At 40.9% G+C, this 19,598-nt stretch overlaps 2 protein-coding genes across 2 annotated transcripts in view; one reads left to right on the forward strand and one right to left on the reverse strand.

The window, feature by feature from the left end:
• The window catches only part of LOC139685464 (carbonic anhydrase 13-like), a 13,880-nt gene extending 11,910 nt beyond the window's left edge, over positions 1 to 1,970 (reverse strand). The window contains exon 1 of the mRNA XM_071582481.1: positions 1,916 to 1,970. Within this exon, the coding sequence (XP_071438582.1) occupies positions 1,916 to 1,970 (55 nt within the window). The remainder of the gene's footprint in view (positions 1 to 1,915) is intronic.
• A 3,401-nt stretch (positions 1,971 to 5,371) lies between these two features.
• On the forward strand, positions 5,372 to 17,961 carry LOC139685465 (carbonic anhydrase 13-like). The gene is made up of 7 exons (XM_071582482.1): positions 5,372 to 5,516; positions 6,467 to 6,535; positions 6,899 to 7,069; positions 12,718 to 12,862; positions 14,107 to 14,212; positions 14,549 to 14,773; positions 17,857 to 17,961. The coding sequence occupies exons 1-7, from the start codon at positions 5,372 to 5,374 to the stop codon at positions 17,959 to 17,961; spliced, it is 966 nt and encodes a 321-aa protein (XP_071438583.1).
• Positions 17,962 to 19,598: the final 1,637 nt, after the last annotated feature.

The following is a 19,598-nucleotide window of genomic DNA, read 5'->3' on the forward strand; positions in this document are numbered from 1 at the left end:
CACATCTCTGTACACCTCCATTCCCCACAAAGAAGGCTTAGAAGCCCTGAAACATTACCTCTCCCTACGATCCACACCACACACCCCATCCACAGATTTCCTCCTCGAATTAAGCCAAATCGTTCTTACCAAAAATGCTTTTCAATTCAATGACAAAATATATTTACAAATAAAAGGCACTGCAATGGGCACGCGTATGGCTCCTGCATACGCCAATCTTTTTATGGGTAAACTAGAACACGACTTTCTGCAACAACAAACCCTAAAACCACTTTTCTGGGCCCGCTACATTGATGATATTTTCCTCCTTTGGTCCCACGGACGCGAAACTTTATCCTCTTTCACTTCCTCTCTCAACTCCTCCTCCTCAGTTTCATTCACTTCTTCTATATCCGACTCGAATATTACCTTCCTAGATATCGATATTCACCTCCAAAACAATACGTTTCACACTTCAGTCCACATTAAACCAACCAATAAGCAACAATATCTTCATTTCGACAGCTGCCATCCTCCTCACACAAAGCGCTCCATCCCATTCTCACTCTCTATCCGTGGCTTCCGTCTCTGCAACAACACCCCCTCCCAACAGAAATACTTGGACCAGCTGCATGAATCCCTCAGAAAATGTGGGTACCCGGAAAAACTGCTAAACAGTAAAATCCTCAAACCGTCAACACAATACACTCCCCTCCCCAAACCAAACCGCCCAAAATGCCCTAACCTTATCACCACTTTCTTCCCCGGTACCCACAAAATTAAACATCTAATCCGTGACCTCTTCCCAATTATCAATAACACTCAGTCCACATCACTTTTATTCCCACACTGTCCCTCTGTTTCATTTAAACGCCCGTCGAACCTGCGAGACATCTTTAAGTCCACAAACCCAACTTCAAGCACCCCCGTCTCTCCCCCGCCCCTATCCGCACCATGCAACCGCCCACGCTGCAAATGCTGTCATCTTTTAAGACCCTCCCCCTCACTCAGTACCAACTCCCAACCACTCGCCACCTGTACCTCAAAAAATATTATATATCGCCTCTCCTGTAACTTCTGCCCTGCCTTCTACGTGGGCGAATGCACGACCGCACTTTCCCTCCGCATGAATAACCACCGTTATTCCACCAAATCCCCCACCTTTCTTAATTATCCCATCCCTACTCACACCGCTTCCCACAACCAATCTTTTGACGACTGCTTCTCTGTTTCGGTGATTGAAATCCTTCCCAAATCTGCGAGTATAATAGAGGTGAGAACCCGCGAGATGGCGCATATCTGGGTGGCCCAATCATTCAAACCGCCCGGGCTGAACCAAGCCCACTGAATGCATCAATTGGCTGCCTACATATCCCCCCCACCCCCTTGTTCATTTCCTATTGGTCCCTTTACCTCTCCTTCCCCCACCTCTCCCCCGCACATCCTCTCCGCTCTTCCCCGAGAACGTCATTCTGAAGACGACAGCCGTGCTGTCGAAACGTAAAATAACAAATTGTGAGTGTCCTTTCTTTGTGTCTCTATATTCTAAAAATCTACATCTGTGTTTTTATATATTTGTGTGTCGCCGATGAGCGTTCCATTTCGAAGATATTTTATATATATATTATATATATATATATATATATATATATTATTAGGTAATCTACAGGTTAAGGTAAGTTTTTGGATGGAAAAAATTACTAATTCAACAATTTGTGGCCCCTAGCAAAACACAATATCCCACTCTACATCAGGTCCCTCTTCATCTCTGAGTACTTTCTTCCTCCCTTCATCCCGTCCAACCTCCCTATCCTGTTCCTACCCTTTCCTCATTTGCCTAACATTCTTCCCTAAATAACAGTGTTCAACATCCCGTGGCCGGTCAATAACCACTTCATCCACTTTTCCTGCCTCCATAGGATTTCTCCCAACAAACCTCTATCTTCGCCCGTCATGCCAAGAACTTCCTCTGAGTTTTCTTCTCTGTCCATTTCACCTTCTCAATCCTTCTCCACACCCTCATTTCATAAGCCTCCAGTCGACGGCTATCCTCCTGCTTCAATGCCCACGTTTCCGCGCCGTACAAACCTGTAACTACGCGCCATATCAAAGTTTTTAGTCTTTTCTTAATAACCTTACTCAAAGTCCCTGTCATCAACTCCCTCCTACTTGTCTCAAAGCCTCTTTGCCTAGCGCAATTCTTCTCCTTACGTCCCTACTACATTGACCGTGCTGGTCCAAACCAATACCGATATACGTTAACTGTTCAACCTGCTCTAGCTTTTTCCCTCCTATTTTAATGTGTAGCTTAGCCTTTTTATTTCTAGAAAACCGCATCGCATAACCTTTGTTTTATTAATATTGATTCTCATCCCATATCTGCTGCACTGAATTTCCAATGCACTAAGCAATGCTTGCATCCCCTTGGCTGACTGACAAACTAAATCTTGGTCATCAGCAGACCTAACTGATTTTACCAATTCCCCGCCCACTTTCATTCCTACGTCCAGTTCTTCCCATGCCTCTTTGATCATTTCCTCTGCATACAGGATGAACAGCAACGGTGATAATTGGCAACCCTGCCTCACACCTCTTCATAACACTGCCCATCCGGACTCCCTGTTTCCCACCCGCACCTGAGCAGTCTGAGACATGTACAAGTTGCGAATTAGCCTCCTGTCCCTCCAATTTATTCCTGTTTTCTTCAATATACTCATTAGTTTTTCCTAATTCACTCTATCAAACGCTATTTCGAAATCTACGAAACAGGCAAATGCATCCTGATTGTATTCTATATTTCTCTGGATTAGTGATCTCGTTGCTGCAATGGCATCATGCGTACCTTTCCCCTTCCTTAACCCAAACTGATCATCCCCTAAGTAATCATTTACCCTACTCTCTATCCTTTGGTTGATGATCCTGAGAACAACTTTAGCTGCGTGGGATATCAAACTAATTGTCCTATAGTCCCCACATGACGTACCCTTTACCTTTTTCGGAATAGGAACTTAAACTGATCTCAAAAAGTCTTCCGGCCAGAATTCTTCCTCATAAGTACTACGAATCAGCCCATATAGCCTCTTCCTTCCACATTTTCCTGAACATTTTTAAAAGTTCCGCGGGAATGTTATCTATCCCCACGGCCTTATTTAGTTTCATCTCCCTTAATGCCCTTTCTATCTCATCGCCGAGTATGCCTGGACCTAAGCTATCTTCCTCAAAGTCATGTTCCTCGTCTGTGTCAAACATTGTTGGTCTATGTTCTTTACTATACAGTCCTTCTATATATTCCTTCCATCTCTCTTGGATCTTTCCTGTGTCAACTATTACCTTACCCGCCTTATCTCTAACTGTTAAAATAGATCTCCCTTTCTTACTTCCCGATAAAAATTTATCTTTGCTGTACAGCGCACCAATTTCACCCTTTCTCTGCATATTTCTATATCCCCGCGCTGTTTAATTCTTTGTACTTCATTTATCCTATCTCTGTATTTACATTCTTCCATTTTCTCCGCTCATCCATCTTTTTAATCATCTAATCCGTGATCCATGGTTTCCCAGTCCTTTTGGCGTTAAAGGTTCCAATAGTGTCTTTAGCGTCTTTTGATAACGCTTTCTTGATACAATTCCATTTTTCTTTGATAGTACTTAGCATTTTACCATCCTTCATGATTTCCTCTACCGCCTGTTTGTATTCCTTCCTTTTCAAGTCATTAATGCTTCCACATTCGATTTTCTAACTCACCGGATATATATAAACCATAAACACAGTAATCAACCCGAAGGTCGGTTTAGTAGGTGATGGTAGAAATACGGCGTGTGAAAATTCACATATCTGGGTAGGGGGGCCAGTTCCTTTCCCTGTGCCGGTTATGGTTTCCCAGGAAGATCTGGTACCCGAAAAATCACTTCAGCTTGGGTGGAGCTGCAGGTGCCCAGAGTGTCTTGCCCGGGAATGGAACCCGGGACCCTCCGGTCAGCAGTCCAATGCTCTACCCACTGGACTACCGCGAGCCACATATATATATATATATATATATATATATATATATATATATATATATATATATATATATATATATATATAATTATTATTACATTTTGAGGCACGATATATCACAATGAAATATTTAACAATTAAAAGGACACTCACATTGTAGATTGGTTGAGCTTTCGGCCTTCGCCGAGGCCCTCTTCATGTAAAACTGAAAAATTTTGGAGAGTGGTTAGGGGTCTGGGGGGGGGGGAAGGAGTTGTTCAGGGAATGCTGGGAGGGAAATTAAAGCTGGCGATTGAGGGCGGGAATTGCTCTTGTGAGTGCTTCATCATCATCGATATATAAAAGTCTGTGTGTGTTTGTCTATATATATATATATATATATATATATATATATATATATATATATATATATATATATATATATTCATATATATATCATTTATTTGTTTATTTACATGTATATATCTTATCACGACAAATATTCTGAATTCCAGATAAAAGTTAAGAGTCGATGGTGTTGCCATTCTCTCAACTCCTGCTACTTTAATGTTCTTTTACGAAGAGTTCTTGAAATGGAGGACTTCGTAGTTTACGAAAACAAATAAAGCTGGAATGTAATTTAATAATATTGTTTTACTCTCAGTTAAAAGTACGACTACTCAGTTTGTGAATTATTGAAACGCCATATTTTCCTGAAATAGTTATAAAAGGAGGCCACCTGATCATAAATAAACAATTATTGCGATGTTGCATATTTCACGGTTTTGTTGATTATGATGGACTTGCTCTCATAGCAATATAACTGAGTTTTTAAAAATAATTGGTAGTTCCTATGAGTGTCTTGCTATAAAATGATAAAGTGGACCTAAATGACACAGATTCACCCGTAACATGGTGGAAATACCAAAAGAAGACGCCTTGCTTTTCCTCATGGAATTTTTAGTTCATTAGGGAGTAGGAAACGACGAAGATAAAGAAGCAATAGAAGTAAGCAGCCGCAGTCGCTCGCTCCCTTAAGCTGCCAGATAGATCCCTTCTCTGAATTGCCAACTACGAAGGGTGGTGTCACACAGCTCATAATCAGCCCCTACCCGAGATACCACCCCCAACTTGGAGCGAGGGCCAATTCAGAAGGTGTAATAAACTTATTGTTGATTGGACGAGGTAGGTCTCGAAACGTTATCAACCCTCCCTATCAATTCATTAAATCGAACGCTCCGGGCGCACGTCCATGCACATTCATGCACGTACGTATATAAATACAGGAGCGCGGCATCATCGCCACTTGCAAACCGCCGCCGAGTCTTGTGTGGCGCTTGTGGGGTTCAAGAGGGACCACTTGGACACGAAGGCAGAAGAGAGGCCGGCGCCGACGCTTCATCGACACACGACATGATCCTCCTGCAGAGGGCGGTCGCCTTGGCGGGCACCATCGCCACTCTGGGGGCCCTCGCCGCCGTCGTAGATGTGCCCCCGGCAGAGGAACACCCGGAAACACACCATGCCCAAGAGACGGGGCGCCATTGGGATTCTTCAGGTGATTTGGTCTCCTACTTGCCGGGAAAGTTGGACTCAGTCATACTCGTTCGCAATTTGCTCTGTTTTTCGTATTTTCGGTGGTCGAATGACACATTGCTGACCCGTGGGCGGATGCAAATCTGATATTGGCCGAAATGACCATCATGGTCAGCTAAGAGCGACTCCACTTCCCGTGAACCCTTGTACTTCTGCCGCAGTGACATACGTCCACGACAATTCCGCGCACGATTCCGTTCGATGAATGCCCATAGGTCACAGGTTCTTAAGCCCGCTCGAGTCAGGACCCCGTTTTATAGAAGCAATATGACCCTCGACTCCCAAAAGTTAACAAATAAGGCTTTTTATTTTGTTACCCTTATGTTTTCGGGGACACAGCCTAAATTCAAAATTATTTTAATAATTCTGGGTGTTTGTTGATTGCAAACCGGACTCCCATGTGGCGGGTCTAATGATTTTTCTGTGAAACCATTAATTTCCTTGAAATTTCCATTATTCCGTTGTGAAACGATGGAAAGTACCTTGCTTTTTCCATTGAAAATTATTCATAATTGGATTGGAAAATAGGGCCACTGGTGATTCATTTTGATCAAATCATATTATTCAAGCAAGCACCTTTATTTTAATGTGGATCAAATTAGGCAATATTTTGTTAAATTTGATTAAATTAAATTTGTGTTTTCTTTCATAAGGATTAGAGAGATCTTCCATTTGTAATTTGTACACCTTCGGCTTTTTAATATTTTTCCACCTAATCGCAATACGAAATCGAAATATTTAAGCATAAAAAATATGCAAGCATAATTATTTATTTTCACCTGAAAAGGAGCAAAATTTTCATTTGGTCAATTTGTTTATAGCAACACCCAGAAACTCTAATAACTCTTAGTTAATATAATAAATAAGCCTTTTTTCCAATAGCATAATTTGTCTTTAATTCTTCGCTCCCAGATTCATCCTCCTCGGAACCAGACTCGACTTCAACAGAAGGGTTGGAATTTGGATATGGAAAGGAGAATGGTAAGCATCTCGATACGCAATTAATTCCTGAAGAAGGAGCCATAATTCAAACGGATACGAGTCCAATTATTTTTAATATCTTCGAATCGAGATGAAGACATTAAATAAAGGTAATACTATGAAAAGAAGATGAAAATGAGGACCGCACATAAAAAATGGTTATTTTTCCTAAAGAAAAACTGTGAATAAAATAATTGTTTGAATGAAGATATGAATACGTTTTAAAACATTTATTAATTTTTAAGGGTCTCCACTGTCATAGGTTTCACTTTGAAAACATGTCTGCATCTATAATTTTGAATAGAATCTCAATATCACATCGTGCGCACCAAATCCCAATTCATTTAAAAACCTCTATCGCAGGCCCTAGGACGTGGCCCAAAACATTCCCTGCCTGTGGTGGCAAGAGACAGTCGCCAATAAACATTAACATGGATGAGGTAGAAGAACTCACTGAGGATGGATTGGAGTTGACGTTCAAGAATTACGATAACCAGCCTATGAAAATGACTATATCCAACAATGGTCATACACGTATGTATTTATTTGAGGGTCCTCCTGATTATAAATTTTATTCTTAAAAACATTACACAAAATTTAAATGATTATTTACGACCTATGGGAAGTTTGAAAGTACGTATGTAAGTCCATAACAATGTAACATATAGCTATGTATATACTGTAATATGAGTGAGTGTCCTTTTAAGTTTACTATTTTAATTGCGTTCTATTGAGCAGTCCAAATATTATACAACTCATGTGAGTTTTTCCGTACAATCGTGATATCGAGCTACCTAGCTACTAATCCTGTCTCTCCTGTGTTCGTCGAGGGATCCAGCATCGGGTTTTGCGCTGCGGATTCTGCTCTATTTTGAATGTGCTATCCTTTCCCTCACCACTGTCTTCCTTCGTTTCCTATTTCTTTTCCACAACCTTCTCAATCGCCTAAACATGAACCACTCTAATCCTATTTCGTTTTGGATCCGAAAATTTCGCCATCACGCCTGTAAGTTCGCCAAATAAACCAGCCACACCGAGTTATCACCTCATGCCTGTCCTTGTTAATCGTTCCCAACGGTCTAGTCATTTCCCTACCACTGTCTGCTTCTCTTCCCAATATCCACCCCCAAGCTTAATGCATTTTCTTACCAAAAATCTTTAGAATACACCCACCTTATCCTTATGCAATACCAATGCATTCGTGAACAACACAAATCAAATCTATTTTCCCTCTTTCAAATAATCTCTTTGGCTGCCGCTCACCTAATTCCACAACTCAACGCCATAATTTCGTCTGCCCTACGTTCCCTCCAACAAAAACGTCAAACTCTCCTTAAAGAGCTGTCCAATTCTTGTATTTCATTCTTCCGAGTAGGTCTCAAAATTCCACACTCTCACCCTTTCCCGCCACCTCCTCCTCAACCACCCCCACTCTTTCAATATAAGCTCCCTCCGCAACATTTACAACCTTCCCCCTCCTCCCAAAGGCCCTCCCGCTTTTCCCAGACGCCAGCCACCACCGAACGATCCCAACACCCCCCTCCCTCCGACAATTCCCATGACATTGTAAACCTTTCAAACACCAGCCTTTCAGACAATGAAATATCCGTTCTTATTTAAGGCCTATCCTTCTCCCCTACACCAAAAAAACCACATGAACATACTCACCGATACCCTCACTTTCTGCCGAAACCTTTAATGGCGTGCCTTCTGAAAATCACAAAGTAAACCTTTCAGTAACTTAAACACCAATCACACGCATGACCAAATCCGCCCGGCTTCAAATCAAGAGCCAAAACCCCTTGCTAGAAAACATCCTGTCGAAATTTTTATACGTCTCCTTATCGAAAAAGATTACAAACAATCCTTCATAAAATATCTCTGGCCAAAAAAAAAATCTCGACCATCGAACGTCATGCTGTACATTTCAGTGTTACTATTTTATTTGTGCCATCCAAATATATATATTTGTATATGTATATAATTACTTATAGATATATAATAACATATATATAAATCTTGGCTATACATACACACAAATACAAACATATATATATATATATATATATATATATATATATATATATATATATATATATATATATATATATATATATATATATATACATACACACATTCAAACACGAAATCCCGCCAAACGGCGAATAAATACTCATATATACAGAAACAGATATTAGGAAAAGGGATAGGAACACATATAAAGGACGAACACAATAAAGGTGGGGAAGGCGGAATCGAACGGATCACAAGAGTAAAAATATTTCCTTTACCGGGACTCGATCTATTTTTACTCTTGTGATCCGTTCGATCTCTTGGCTAAAGAATCGGGGCGCTTGGCGACATATTAGACCCACGGATCTCATGGTAAGTTACGTTTCCTCGATAGCCCAAGTGGTTAAGAGCATCCGCCCAGCAAGTGGAAAGATCCGAGGTTCGAGTCCCGGTCAAGGAAATATTTTTACTCTTGTGATCCGTTCGATTCCGCCTTCCCCACCTTTATTGTATTCGTCCTTTATATGTGTTCCTATCCCTTTTCCTTATATCTGTTTCTGTATATATGAGTATATATATATATATATGAGTATAAATATATATAAGAGTATATATATATATATATGAGTATATATGTATATATTTATATATATATATATTTATATATATATATAAAAGTACAGATATATATATATATATATATATATATATATATATATATATATATATATTTATATATATATATAAAAGTACAGATATATATATATATATATATCTGTACTTTTTTAGGTAATCTACCGGTTATATCTCTCTCAACATTCCACGTTCCTATTCTAATTGATTTGGTCTTCTTCTCCTGCGTCTTCTGTCCTGCTGCTGCTGGTTTTCCCTTGCAAGGGTTTCGTGGGATGACGACCGCGGAAGCCTTGCCTCCCCCGCTGCCGGGCACGACACACGGCCGATTGGGCCGAGCCCCGTGGTTGCCAGGACTCGAAATATCTCTATTGCCCATTATTATTATCTTGGGAATGATAATTGAGGTGGTTTCCCATTGCCTTCCTCAATAGTGTTTTTAACGTGACACCATCACTTACTGGCCGCCCCACTGGGGTCAGACGCAATTGCAGCCGCCTCACTGAGGAACAGACGCTGCGTGGACTACCTTAGGTCTGGCTCCTAACCTTCGACCTATCTCCTGGCATGGGTAACCCTACCAGGAGCAATTTTTATTACTCCCGCCAGCACAGCTCTATGGGTCATCGGAACGCACAAGCCCTTCCACCACGTCAAGGTTGTAGTCCGGGGAGGGATATATATGTATGTATACATATATATGCATGTATATGCACATATATACATTTATATATGTATATATATGTATGTATATGCACATATATACATTTATATATATATATATATATATATAATTATATAAATATATATCTACATGTATATATATAGTATACATATATATATATATACATATATATATATATATATATATATATATACACATATGTATATATATATATATATATATATATATATATATATATATATATATATATATATATATGTTAATATACCCAATCCATGTGCTATTTCGGTTACCCCTTCTTCCTGGGAAACCATCCTGGCACAGGGAAAAGAATCACCCCCCTACCCTGATGTTAAATTTCACATATGAGGGTAGATTTCTCCTACCATAAAACCATAAAAACAATAAACAACCTCCGGGTAGAATACTGTGCTTATGGGTTTTATATGTACACACACACACATATATATATACTATATATATATATATATATATATATATATATATATATATATACACACACAGATTTATATAATACTTAATTATTTTGGTAATTAACCGGTTAAGGTAGGTTTTTGGATGGACAAAGCCAAATAAATATTTTGTTACTCCTAACAACACTCAAAATCCAATATCCTACCTTACATCACGTCCCTCTTCATCTCTGAGTACTTTCTTCCTCCCTTCATTCCCCTCTATCACAGTCTTCAACATCCCACTAACGGTCAATACCCCCTTCATCCACTTTATCATATATATATACAAGCATATCAAAGGAGTAAAACAGTTTCAATGGCCGGCACTTGACGGTCAAAATGTTTCTTTCCCGGGACGGGAACGTAGATATGTCCCGCTAAGGATATTTTTTTTGTATGCTTTTTATGCTTGATTTCATCTTCCCCTCCTTTCTTGGGTTCGTCTTGTATGCATATGTGTTCTTATTCCTTTCCTTACAAGTGTATCCTTGTGTTTATATATCTACACATAATATATTGATGCATAATTTTTCGTCGCCGCAGTCCAGGCGTAGACCGATGGACTACTGACCGGAGGGACCGGGGGAAAGTGGTATGGTTTGTAATTACCAACAGCCACCTGCACCCTAGCCGTGTTCCTCATGACACCAAGTGATGATAATAATGACAATAAATTAAGCTCAGAAATGAGGGGTGGATCGGAGAGAAAGGTGACCTCGCTCGCCCGTGGATGTATCAACTTCATGCGCCAGATGGAGAGTCTGGTCGGGCAGTTTAAGTTAATGAATTGAGGCATTGGTCGGTGGGGAATGTATTACGTCAGTTATGTTTTCTGATGATCAAACTTCTAGGATCCAGTAAGCGACGTGTTTGCAAGAGTGCGTGATTGCATTGGCTGCGTAAGGTAGGGGAAACATGGTCTTTGGAGCAGGATGACGGGCCTAGATTTGAGCTTTGGATTTGCGGGTTTGGAGAGAGATGGAAAAGGCGGAGTGGACCGACAGGAAAACAAACGAGGAAGTTCATGTCGCGGGATGTAGGAGACTGCGGCAGGGGCGAGGATGCTGGGCATAGGAGGAAGGGGCAGGCATAGGACGTGAATTTTGGATGGAATGCAGGACATGCGTGGAAATGAGGACGGCCTATTTTCAGTGCCGGAAGTCAGGATTTATTTTGTTGAAAGATTCTGGAAAGAAGTTCACTATTGTACCGTCGTTAATTTGAATCCATATCCTGGTACGACTCAAAAAGGTGGAAACAAATGAAAGCAACAAACCCGCATGCACTTAATGGTTTCAAATCCTACATGAGTGATGTAATTAAACCCAGTATTTATATTTACAGGCCTGACAACTGTCAATAAAAATGAGGTAGTTAGACTGTCGAACTAAAGAAATTCGAATATTAGTTTTTCCCGTGCACTATTCGCGGCAGCAATAAAAGGGGGGACACCTAAAGAAATTAACAGGTGCCCGAAGTCTAAAATAGGGGTAAAATAGATTAAATTCCCACAAAACACTCCAAATGTGACGTCCTAACGCCCCCTACCGTGCGCCCTGGTGTCAGGTGTGGTGTATTTAAATGTATATAAAACCTGTTGTGTATGTGAATTGTCAGTCAGGAAAACGTAGAGTACTAACGGGTAATAAGGGTCAGAATTGCCTGCTAGCCTGCCCCCTCTTAACGTATTTTCTTGCCCTCGTGGTGTAGGCATAGGAATAGCTGCTAATCATGTTATACTCGTAATATGTGTTGTTGCATGTACTATGCTGCACGATTGGTGTTCGGTCACCCCCTGTCCACGTGGTTTTGGTGGATCGCGTGCTGTCACGTCCACGAGAAAGAAGAGGAAATACCCGCAGAGTGGCTGTTGACCTCCCAACCCATTTCAAACCTCCGTGCAACGGTTTTCGGGGTACTAAGGAGATGCCGACAATAGTAATCCATGCGTACATCTCAAAATCCTCCCATCTTTTCTTTGAACTAAAAACTAAGGAGACATCATTTTTCATATGGCATAGGTAGCGTGTCATAATCCCCTGCCACAAACCTTAGCGTCGACTTACAGCAATCCCCGTAAATATATAGAAAGATACTCTATTCTAAAGAATGCCTGGAGTCTAGCTGAAGGTTGAACATTCTCGGAAACAACAACTCACAGGCGCATTTAGAAGAACGGAGACCCACTCAGAAAGTCGTTTAATGATAATTTGACACCAATCTTAGAGTATTCTCACAATACCTGCATCTGGCGAATTCGCGATCTCAACCCGAGATGATATTGAGCACTTACCGAAAGAGTACCCCATATCTTTCGTCTTCGTTTGTATTGTTTCTTATTGCATTTACTTCAATTTCTACGATTTTGTCTTTAGTTACCCTGAAGGGAAACTGGAGCAGGAAGGAAACGCCAAGGATTTCTGGATGTGCTTTGGAAGGCGACTACATATTTTCACAGATTCATTTCCACTGGGGTAAAAAAAATGAAGAGGGCAGCGAGCATTTGGTGAACGGATACAGGTAAGCCCCATGCAAAGTATACTTAATTAATGCTCACGGCGTATTTTCACACGAAACCATACACTTTTCGAAAAATCCCAAAAATTGAATTTTTCTGGAAGCATTGATAATATGCACAACACGAGTTTGGTTAAGAAAAGAAAACTCTGTGAAGTGATCTGGATTTAGGTGCCCTCTTAGTAATTTGGAAGTTATAACTACTACAAAAGTGGGTGAAATCCATTTATTGCCATAGTAAACTTAACATGACGTGGGACGTTACTAGAGAGCGTGACATCCTCATCTGCTTCCTGCAGTCACTCGCAGAGAATGGCACGCCTAGCCACTAGGGAATCCATATCCTTGTCAGCGTGAGGGCCCCGCCGCTTTTCAATCGAACTATTCACACTTGAAAGCTTCATTTTATCCTCTAACTTAAATATTTCAAATCCATTCTGTTAACACAAGTGCAGACAAGTCCGCATGTGTGAAGTACGACGCTTGCATTTCACACATTCGGAGGAACACTTCTCCGGATAGCCACCCGGCTGAATGTCGCATGACTGCAGACGCTTCGAAATCATCGAACTTGGAGGGTAGGGTCCGGGGGAGAAAAGGAGGTTGAAGTCCCTAGAAAAAGGGTTCCAAAGACGAATGACCGAGATCGGTTGGAAAGACTAGACATCAACAGAATGGTTTAACCAGCTAGTTGAAGAAACTATTTCCATCTTCATAAGCAAAAAGAAGGGGAGAACAAACTCTGAGGACATGGTACCTTAGGATGAATTGATTATGATATTTTTGGGGAGATGTCGGATATAAATCCTCCTTAAATAAATGTAACATAAATTGAAATAGATGACTGCATCAATGATTGAAAACAAGAGAAGGTTATGGAGCGGAAATGGGGACTGCTGGAGGCCACTCAGGGGACTTAGCCTCCGAAAGAGATTCTTAAAGCGTTCCACGACAACTCGAGTTTTTAATCCCAAGAGTCCACCGCCAAATGATCGGCAATAAACGGTTAACCTAGAAGAATCTGACCTGGGTCCTGTTTTCATAATTCAAAAAGTGTGTCCATGGATCACCTTGACTTATTATTATTTAAAATGTAAAATAATTGACGGTGTAAAACATACGATATTTCTAATCCAAATTATATTTCTAATTCATATTTCATTTCATTTACGTGAAACAAAAATAAATGTTGATATCATGTGATTCTAGAGTATTTAGCGGATTCCAAACTTCAAATTCTCTCATAGCTATTCGGTAGAGATGCATGTGGTTCACTATAAGAAGGAATATGGGTCTTTAGGAGAGGCGCTCAAGAAGGGAGATGGTGTGGCCGTCTTAGGATATTTCCTCAAGGTAGGATCTTTTAAGGTGACCATTAAGTGCTAATATAAATCTGTAATTCCACAATAATCCTTGAACCAATGGATAATCTAGAGAAAACTATTTTTATAAATTACACCTTTAGTTAAGATAAAAGCATGCATGATTCCTTACGAAAGGGTTTACAATGAAATACTTTGGATAATCAGAAATGCTTTTGAATTTGTTTGCCACACTAACCCTAAATTCCTCCAATGCGTTTAAATACGGCAGGGCATGGAATTCCTCCATTTTGGCGCTCTAATTTCCCAAGATATTCAGTATAGGGGCGAAGATTTAAAAGCATGAATTATTTGCATTTCTTTTCAGGTGAAAGAAGAGAACACCGCTTTGCAAAAGCTGCTTGATAAAATAGACGAGGTGACTGAGGCCAAGTCTCCACCAGCGGAGATATCGCCATTTATGCTCGAAGAATTAGTCCCTCCCTTCCGTAGGAAGTACGTCACATACCAAGGCTCTCTGACGATCCCCCCGTGCCTCCAGGTCGTCACGTGGCTCGTGCGCCTGAAGCCCATAAATATCTCCCTGGAACAGGTGGGGAAATATTTGGACTTTATTCGCGAATAACTATTGCCTATATATTGCTAAAAATATGCCTGTACATACAGTGTTTCAATTAAAATGGGAAATTGAAGGGGATGATACAAAGGGTCGGACGCATGCCCCATCATCATTTTGAGGATCTTTTCCGTTAAGATGAAAATGAATAATATTTACGAGACTGGTATTATGTGCGCTTTTAAATATCTGCTGTCATGTGAGTGTAATGTAATTTACGGTCGGGTAAGTTGTGGTGTTTAAGTAAGGTTAATTACCAAAGAAACTGCGGGAGATGCCGCAACAGTAACTTTTAACGGAGTCATCCGCTAATGTGCATTTCAATGCAACAATTTCAGAGTGTAAAAATCATTCGCCTTGATTGGGGTTTGAACCCAGATCCTTCAATATCTGAAAGCACTCGACCGGATATTGAGGGACCTGGGTTCGAATCCCAGTCAAGGCGAATGATTTTTACACTGTGAAATTGTTGCATTGTAAGGGTAATTAGTATAAAGGAAGTACCAAGCTACTTCCGTTCTATCAATATGTTGAGGAAATTCCATAGAGTTACGCCTGAGACCACGAATTTCTGGCAGGAGGACAATTAATATCCTCTTAAAAAATCAGGCGACCACCGCTCAATTGAGAAACGGAAGAAATATATAAACCAAACCTTACAAAGGACCTGCAACCCATCGCCAGCGCCACTCAATGCAAGCCTAGGAGAGGGCAAAAAGAAGAATAAGAGTTGGGCATCAAAGGAGTCGAGATGAGTGGTGAAGGAATTGAAGTGCTCCGGTCGGTGGATCACAGAACAGGGGTTGCAGAAAAGCGACTCGACCTTAAAGAGGGAAAGAATTGTTGAGAAAGTGGACCAGCAGTGAGTGAAAGCTCCGAAACATGGCTCTGGAGGATGCTGGAGAATAAATGGACAGACAAGACGAGTAAGTTTATTGAAGAGCAGAAGAGGAAGGCCCATGATGAGGATTCCTCGGCAAAGAAGAGCAAGATGGATACGACATACCTTGAGACACATTTGTTCAGTTAGAAGAATAGTAGAAATGAACGCTGATGGCAAGACATTGAAATGAAAGAGAGGAAGAAACACAGAATACATGTTCGGAACAACGGGAAACGGAAGAACTATCACAGGGCGAGGGAATAAACGCTGAAAGTTAAGAATAGAGGGCTGCAGCAAGCGTATCTTAGGATTGAAATATTGATCAAGACAATATTAAAATGCCAGTCTTCCATTTGGGATTCTATAGATTCGCTGTCAAGTTCGCGATGAATAATGAGGTGGGCCCTCGGTGTTTGGGAATAAGGGATCGGGATGGATTAGCGCGATGGCTGATATAGATACTGCCTTCACACGCTGATGACCCAGGTCACTAGCTGCCCAAAATCTTCGCCTGTCCGATTCCAGCATGGGATTCCCCCAGGCGTCGAACGCATGAATCATCACGCATCACTCCGGCGAAAGAGGAAGAAGGACTCAAAGAGTGGAAATGGATGATGGGAAACACACTCAGTTTCGAGGTCTGGCCAGAAGGTATCCAGCCATTGTTGAGAAACGTATCCTTCCATAGATCAATGGGTTGGCCTTAGTACGCAGTGTTCCCCTCTAAGCACTACTCCCCTTTGGGAGACCTCACTCACACTTATCCCAGCGCCTCTCTCCCACTTCAAAACAATCGGCAAAGTCCTTTTTATCGGAATGGCCATCGGAGCTGCCTTATTCTCATTCATCTCGTCAACCGAATGGGCTTTTGTTAAAGGCTCACATCCGTAGACACATGACCTTTTTCCAGTGACGATCCTTTTTAGAGAATCTGGGCCATCGTTTGCGAATTTGAATGCATTCCCTGCGAGGGCAGCTCGAATTCATTGACGTTGACGAAATGAAAGAGAATGCGACGAGGCGGCTGATCCAGTGATCGGGAATCAGGTTGAGCCGTAAGATAGTGATTTTTTTTCTGTCTACGAGTGGATTGGCATCGAAATTTGAGCCGCTCGCCTGTTACTATCCACAGTACTGTAATAACAATCAGAATCGCAAGCAGGTAGAATCGCCATTTGAAGTATCTTTGTGTTTTATAGTTCTTAAGATAAAAACGTCCCGCCGGTATCACAATGGCACGCATGAAACAGATTTATGGCCAAAATATACAACCCCATAAATATAGCAATTGCCTTTTACCGCCTCTTTCTATTCTCCTTGATTCTAAAGGTATTAAATGTTAAACATTTCAGAATCATTTGGTTATTTGTCTATTGCTTTCGCCATCTCACCACGGCGAACATTTTTGGTAAGTATTCATGGAGACAAAATAGGAAAAGTTATTATCCCACACTCAACTATTTCGATATCATTCGTGTATTTCTTACGTAACTGCTTCCTTATAAAAAGGATATTAACACTAAAGTCCCGCGGAAACGATATGTCGAGATGGCCAAGCGTTCGTTTACAAGATGGCGATTCCTGGGCAACTCGTAAGCGTAATGCGACCAGAAGTTAGACCATGACGGCCAATTGGATGAAATTCGTTTGAGTCTTTTGAAATCGTATAGATACGAATGGAATTTTACACTTTTTACTCGCAGTGAATAATAAAATGGGATAATTTCGTATTTCCCAAAAGCAAAATTAATGTTGGATGGAGTGGGCGACGTTTAATGCTAAATAAGTATTTCAAAGCCTTATAATATCGATTGCTGTATCGGATGCACTTGGGGAGAAATTAAGTTTCTGTCAAATATTCTACCCAGCAGTGTTGTTTGATTCCTACGCAAGACTCTGCTGCGAAAGAAGGATTAAAAAATACGTTTAGTTATGAACTATATGCCGTTACGATCAATAAATACGCAAAACGCACAAGATTAACGGCCAATTCTAGCAATCTAGGGATTGGGCGAAATTACGAACTAAATCTCAATCTTGCGGCAATCAAGACGCACTATCATTATTAATATTGTTTTACTATTAATTTATTATCAGTGCATTATTATTTACACTTGCTCGGTCTTTCTTCCCACCTCTGCTCCCTCGTTCATGCAATAATGTGCTTCCTTTCTAGCTGAAGCAATTGCGACTTTTGGAAGATGAAGAGGGGAAACTTCTCATCAAGAATGTCCGCCCAACGCAGCGTCTTTATGGCAGAGTCGTCTCCTACGTGGCTTGAAGGAGGAATCCAAAGTCAATAAAATTGCAAGACATACTCTTGTAAAGAAGTAAAATACAGAAAGTTATTGTACAATATTTCAGTGTGTCGATGTATTTCCATCGACATCTTTAGTCTACCATGCCAATTGAATATCATATTTGTCGTTTTTATGATCAAAAATTATCATATAGAATTTTACTCGCACCAATAAGTAATAAAGGAGGTTTAGATGACTCATTCCACTTCTCAGACGTGCGTGAAAGGGGATGCGAATTCGGAATGAGTAATGATAGGGAAGTGGGAGAGACGTCATCACCCGTGCTGCTATATGTACCCATTTGTGGAAGAAATGGTAAAATTACACGGAGAAACCTGGAATTAAGGATAGCCCTAGCAAGGAATTCTTACTAAACCACACCGCCAGTGGGTCCTCGATAAATTCAATGCTGAATCGCAATGGATAATTTGTAAGATAGATGTGATATAAGAATCAACGCAATGGAAAGAAAGTATTATTGGGTTTTTAATAAATAGCAAGGTTACCTAACGGTTTAAAATGAAATGCTAAAACTAGGGCAAATAGAGACCTTTTCCTATCTTGAGATTATTTTGCACGAAAGTTGTGGAATCCGGGCAATGCATGTCTTACTTACTTTCCCATAAGGCGGCCGAATACGGTGTCACAACGCTGAAACAAGCCTAAATATTACGAAACCGTATGAGACAAGAGATTTAATAACGCCATCATAGATGACGAATACTGATTTTTGCCCAAATTACTGATCGACTGTGTCTTCGTAGTGCGTGAAATATCTTTAAATTCTTAAAATAACTTTTCGGTTAACATGCGTCTAAATATTAATATACAGTCACATGAAAATAGATATTAGGAAAAGGGATAGGAAAAAGCATAAAGGACGGACACCGGAGGGATGGGGAAGGCAGAATCGAGCAGATCACGAGCGCAAAAATATTTCCTTCACCGGAATTTGAACATCGAAACTTTCCACTTGCTCGGCCTATGCTCTCAGCATTTGAACTTTCGAGAAAACGTAACGTACACGGAGATCTTCGGGTCTGATATGCCACCAATTATCCCGATTCTTTCAGTCCAGGAGATGGCGTCAGGGGGCTGTTTACACCCATCAAATTTTCTCCTGATGAGGACACACAAGAGTAAAGGATGGTGAGTATGCAATCATACAAGATCGTACAGGACAGGAACATTGCGTTTCGGAGCACGCAGAGCCAGAAGAAAGAGTTGCGATCTACTCGATTCCGCCTTTTTATGCGTTCCTAACCCTTATCCTTATACCTATTTACATGCAAATGAGTATTTGTACGTCATATTACGGGATTCCGTGTTTGAAGGCGTATTTGGCCAATGTGGCCCGTCTCTTTCACCTGGTTCATCCTTTTCAATGGGGGAAGCGTACCACGATGCCAAACGTACCCTGCACCTAATTTAAGGCTTGCGCTCCCTCCGCGGACTGCGCCTCCCCCCTCAACCATCACAACACCCCTCTCAACGAGAATATTCATGAGTAGGTAAAAATGAAGAACGGAACGTGCGGGGAGAACGCATTTAAGATGTGCTCGAGACGGTCAGCCGCTTCAGTGTGTGCACTGACGAGGGAATTTGGACGCAGAGGAAT

Source organism: Hetaerina americana, unplaced genomic scaffold (genome assembly GCF_022747635.1).
Source record: "Hetaerina americana unplaced genomic scaffold, ioHetAmer1.1.p SCAF_113, whole genome shotgun sequence".
Classification (NCBI taxonomy): Eukaryota; Metazoa; Arthropoda; class Insecta; order Odonata; family Calopterygidae; genus Hetaerina; species Hetaerina americana.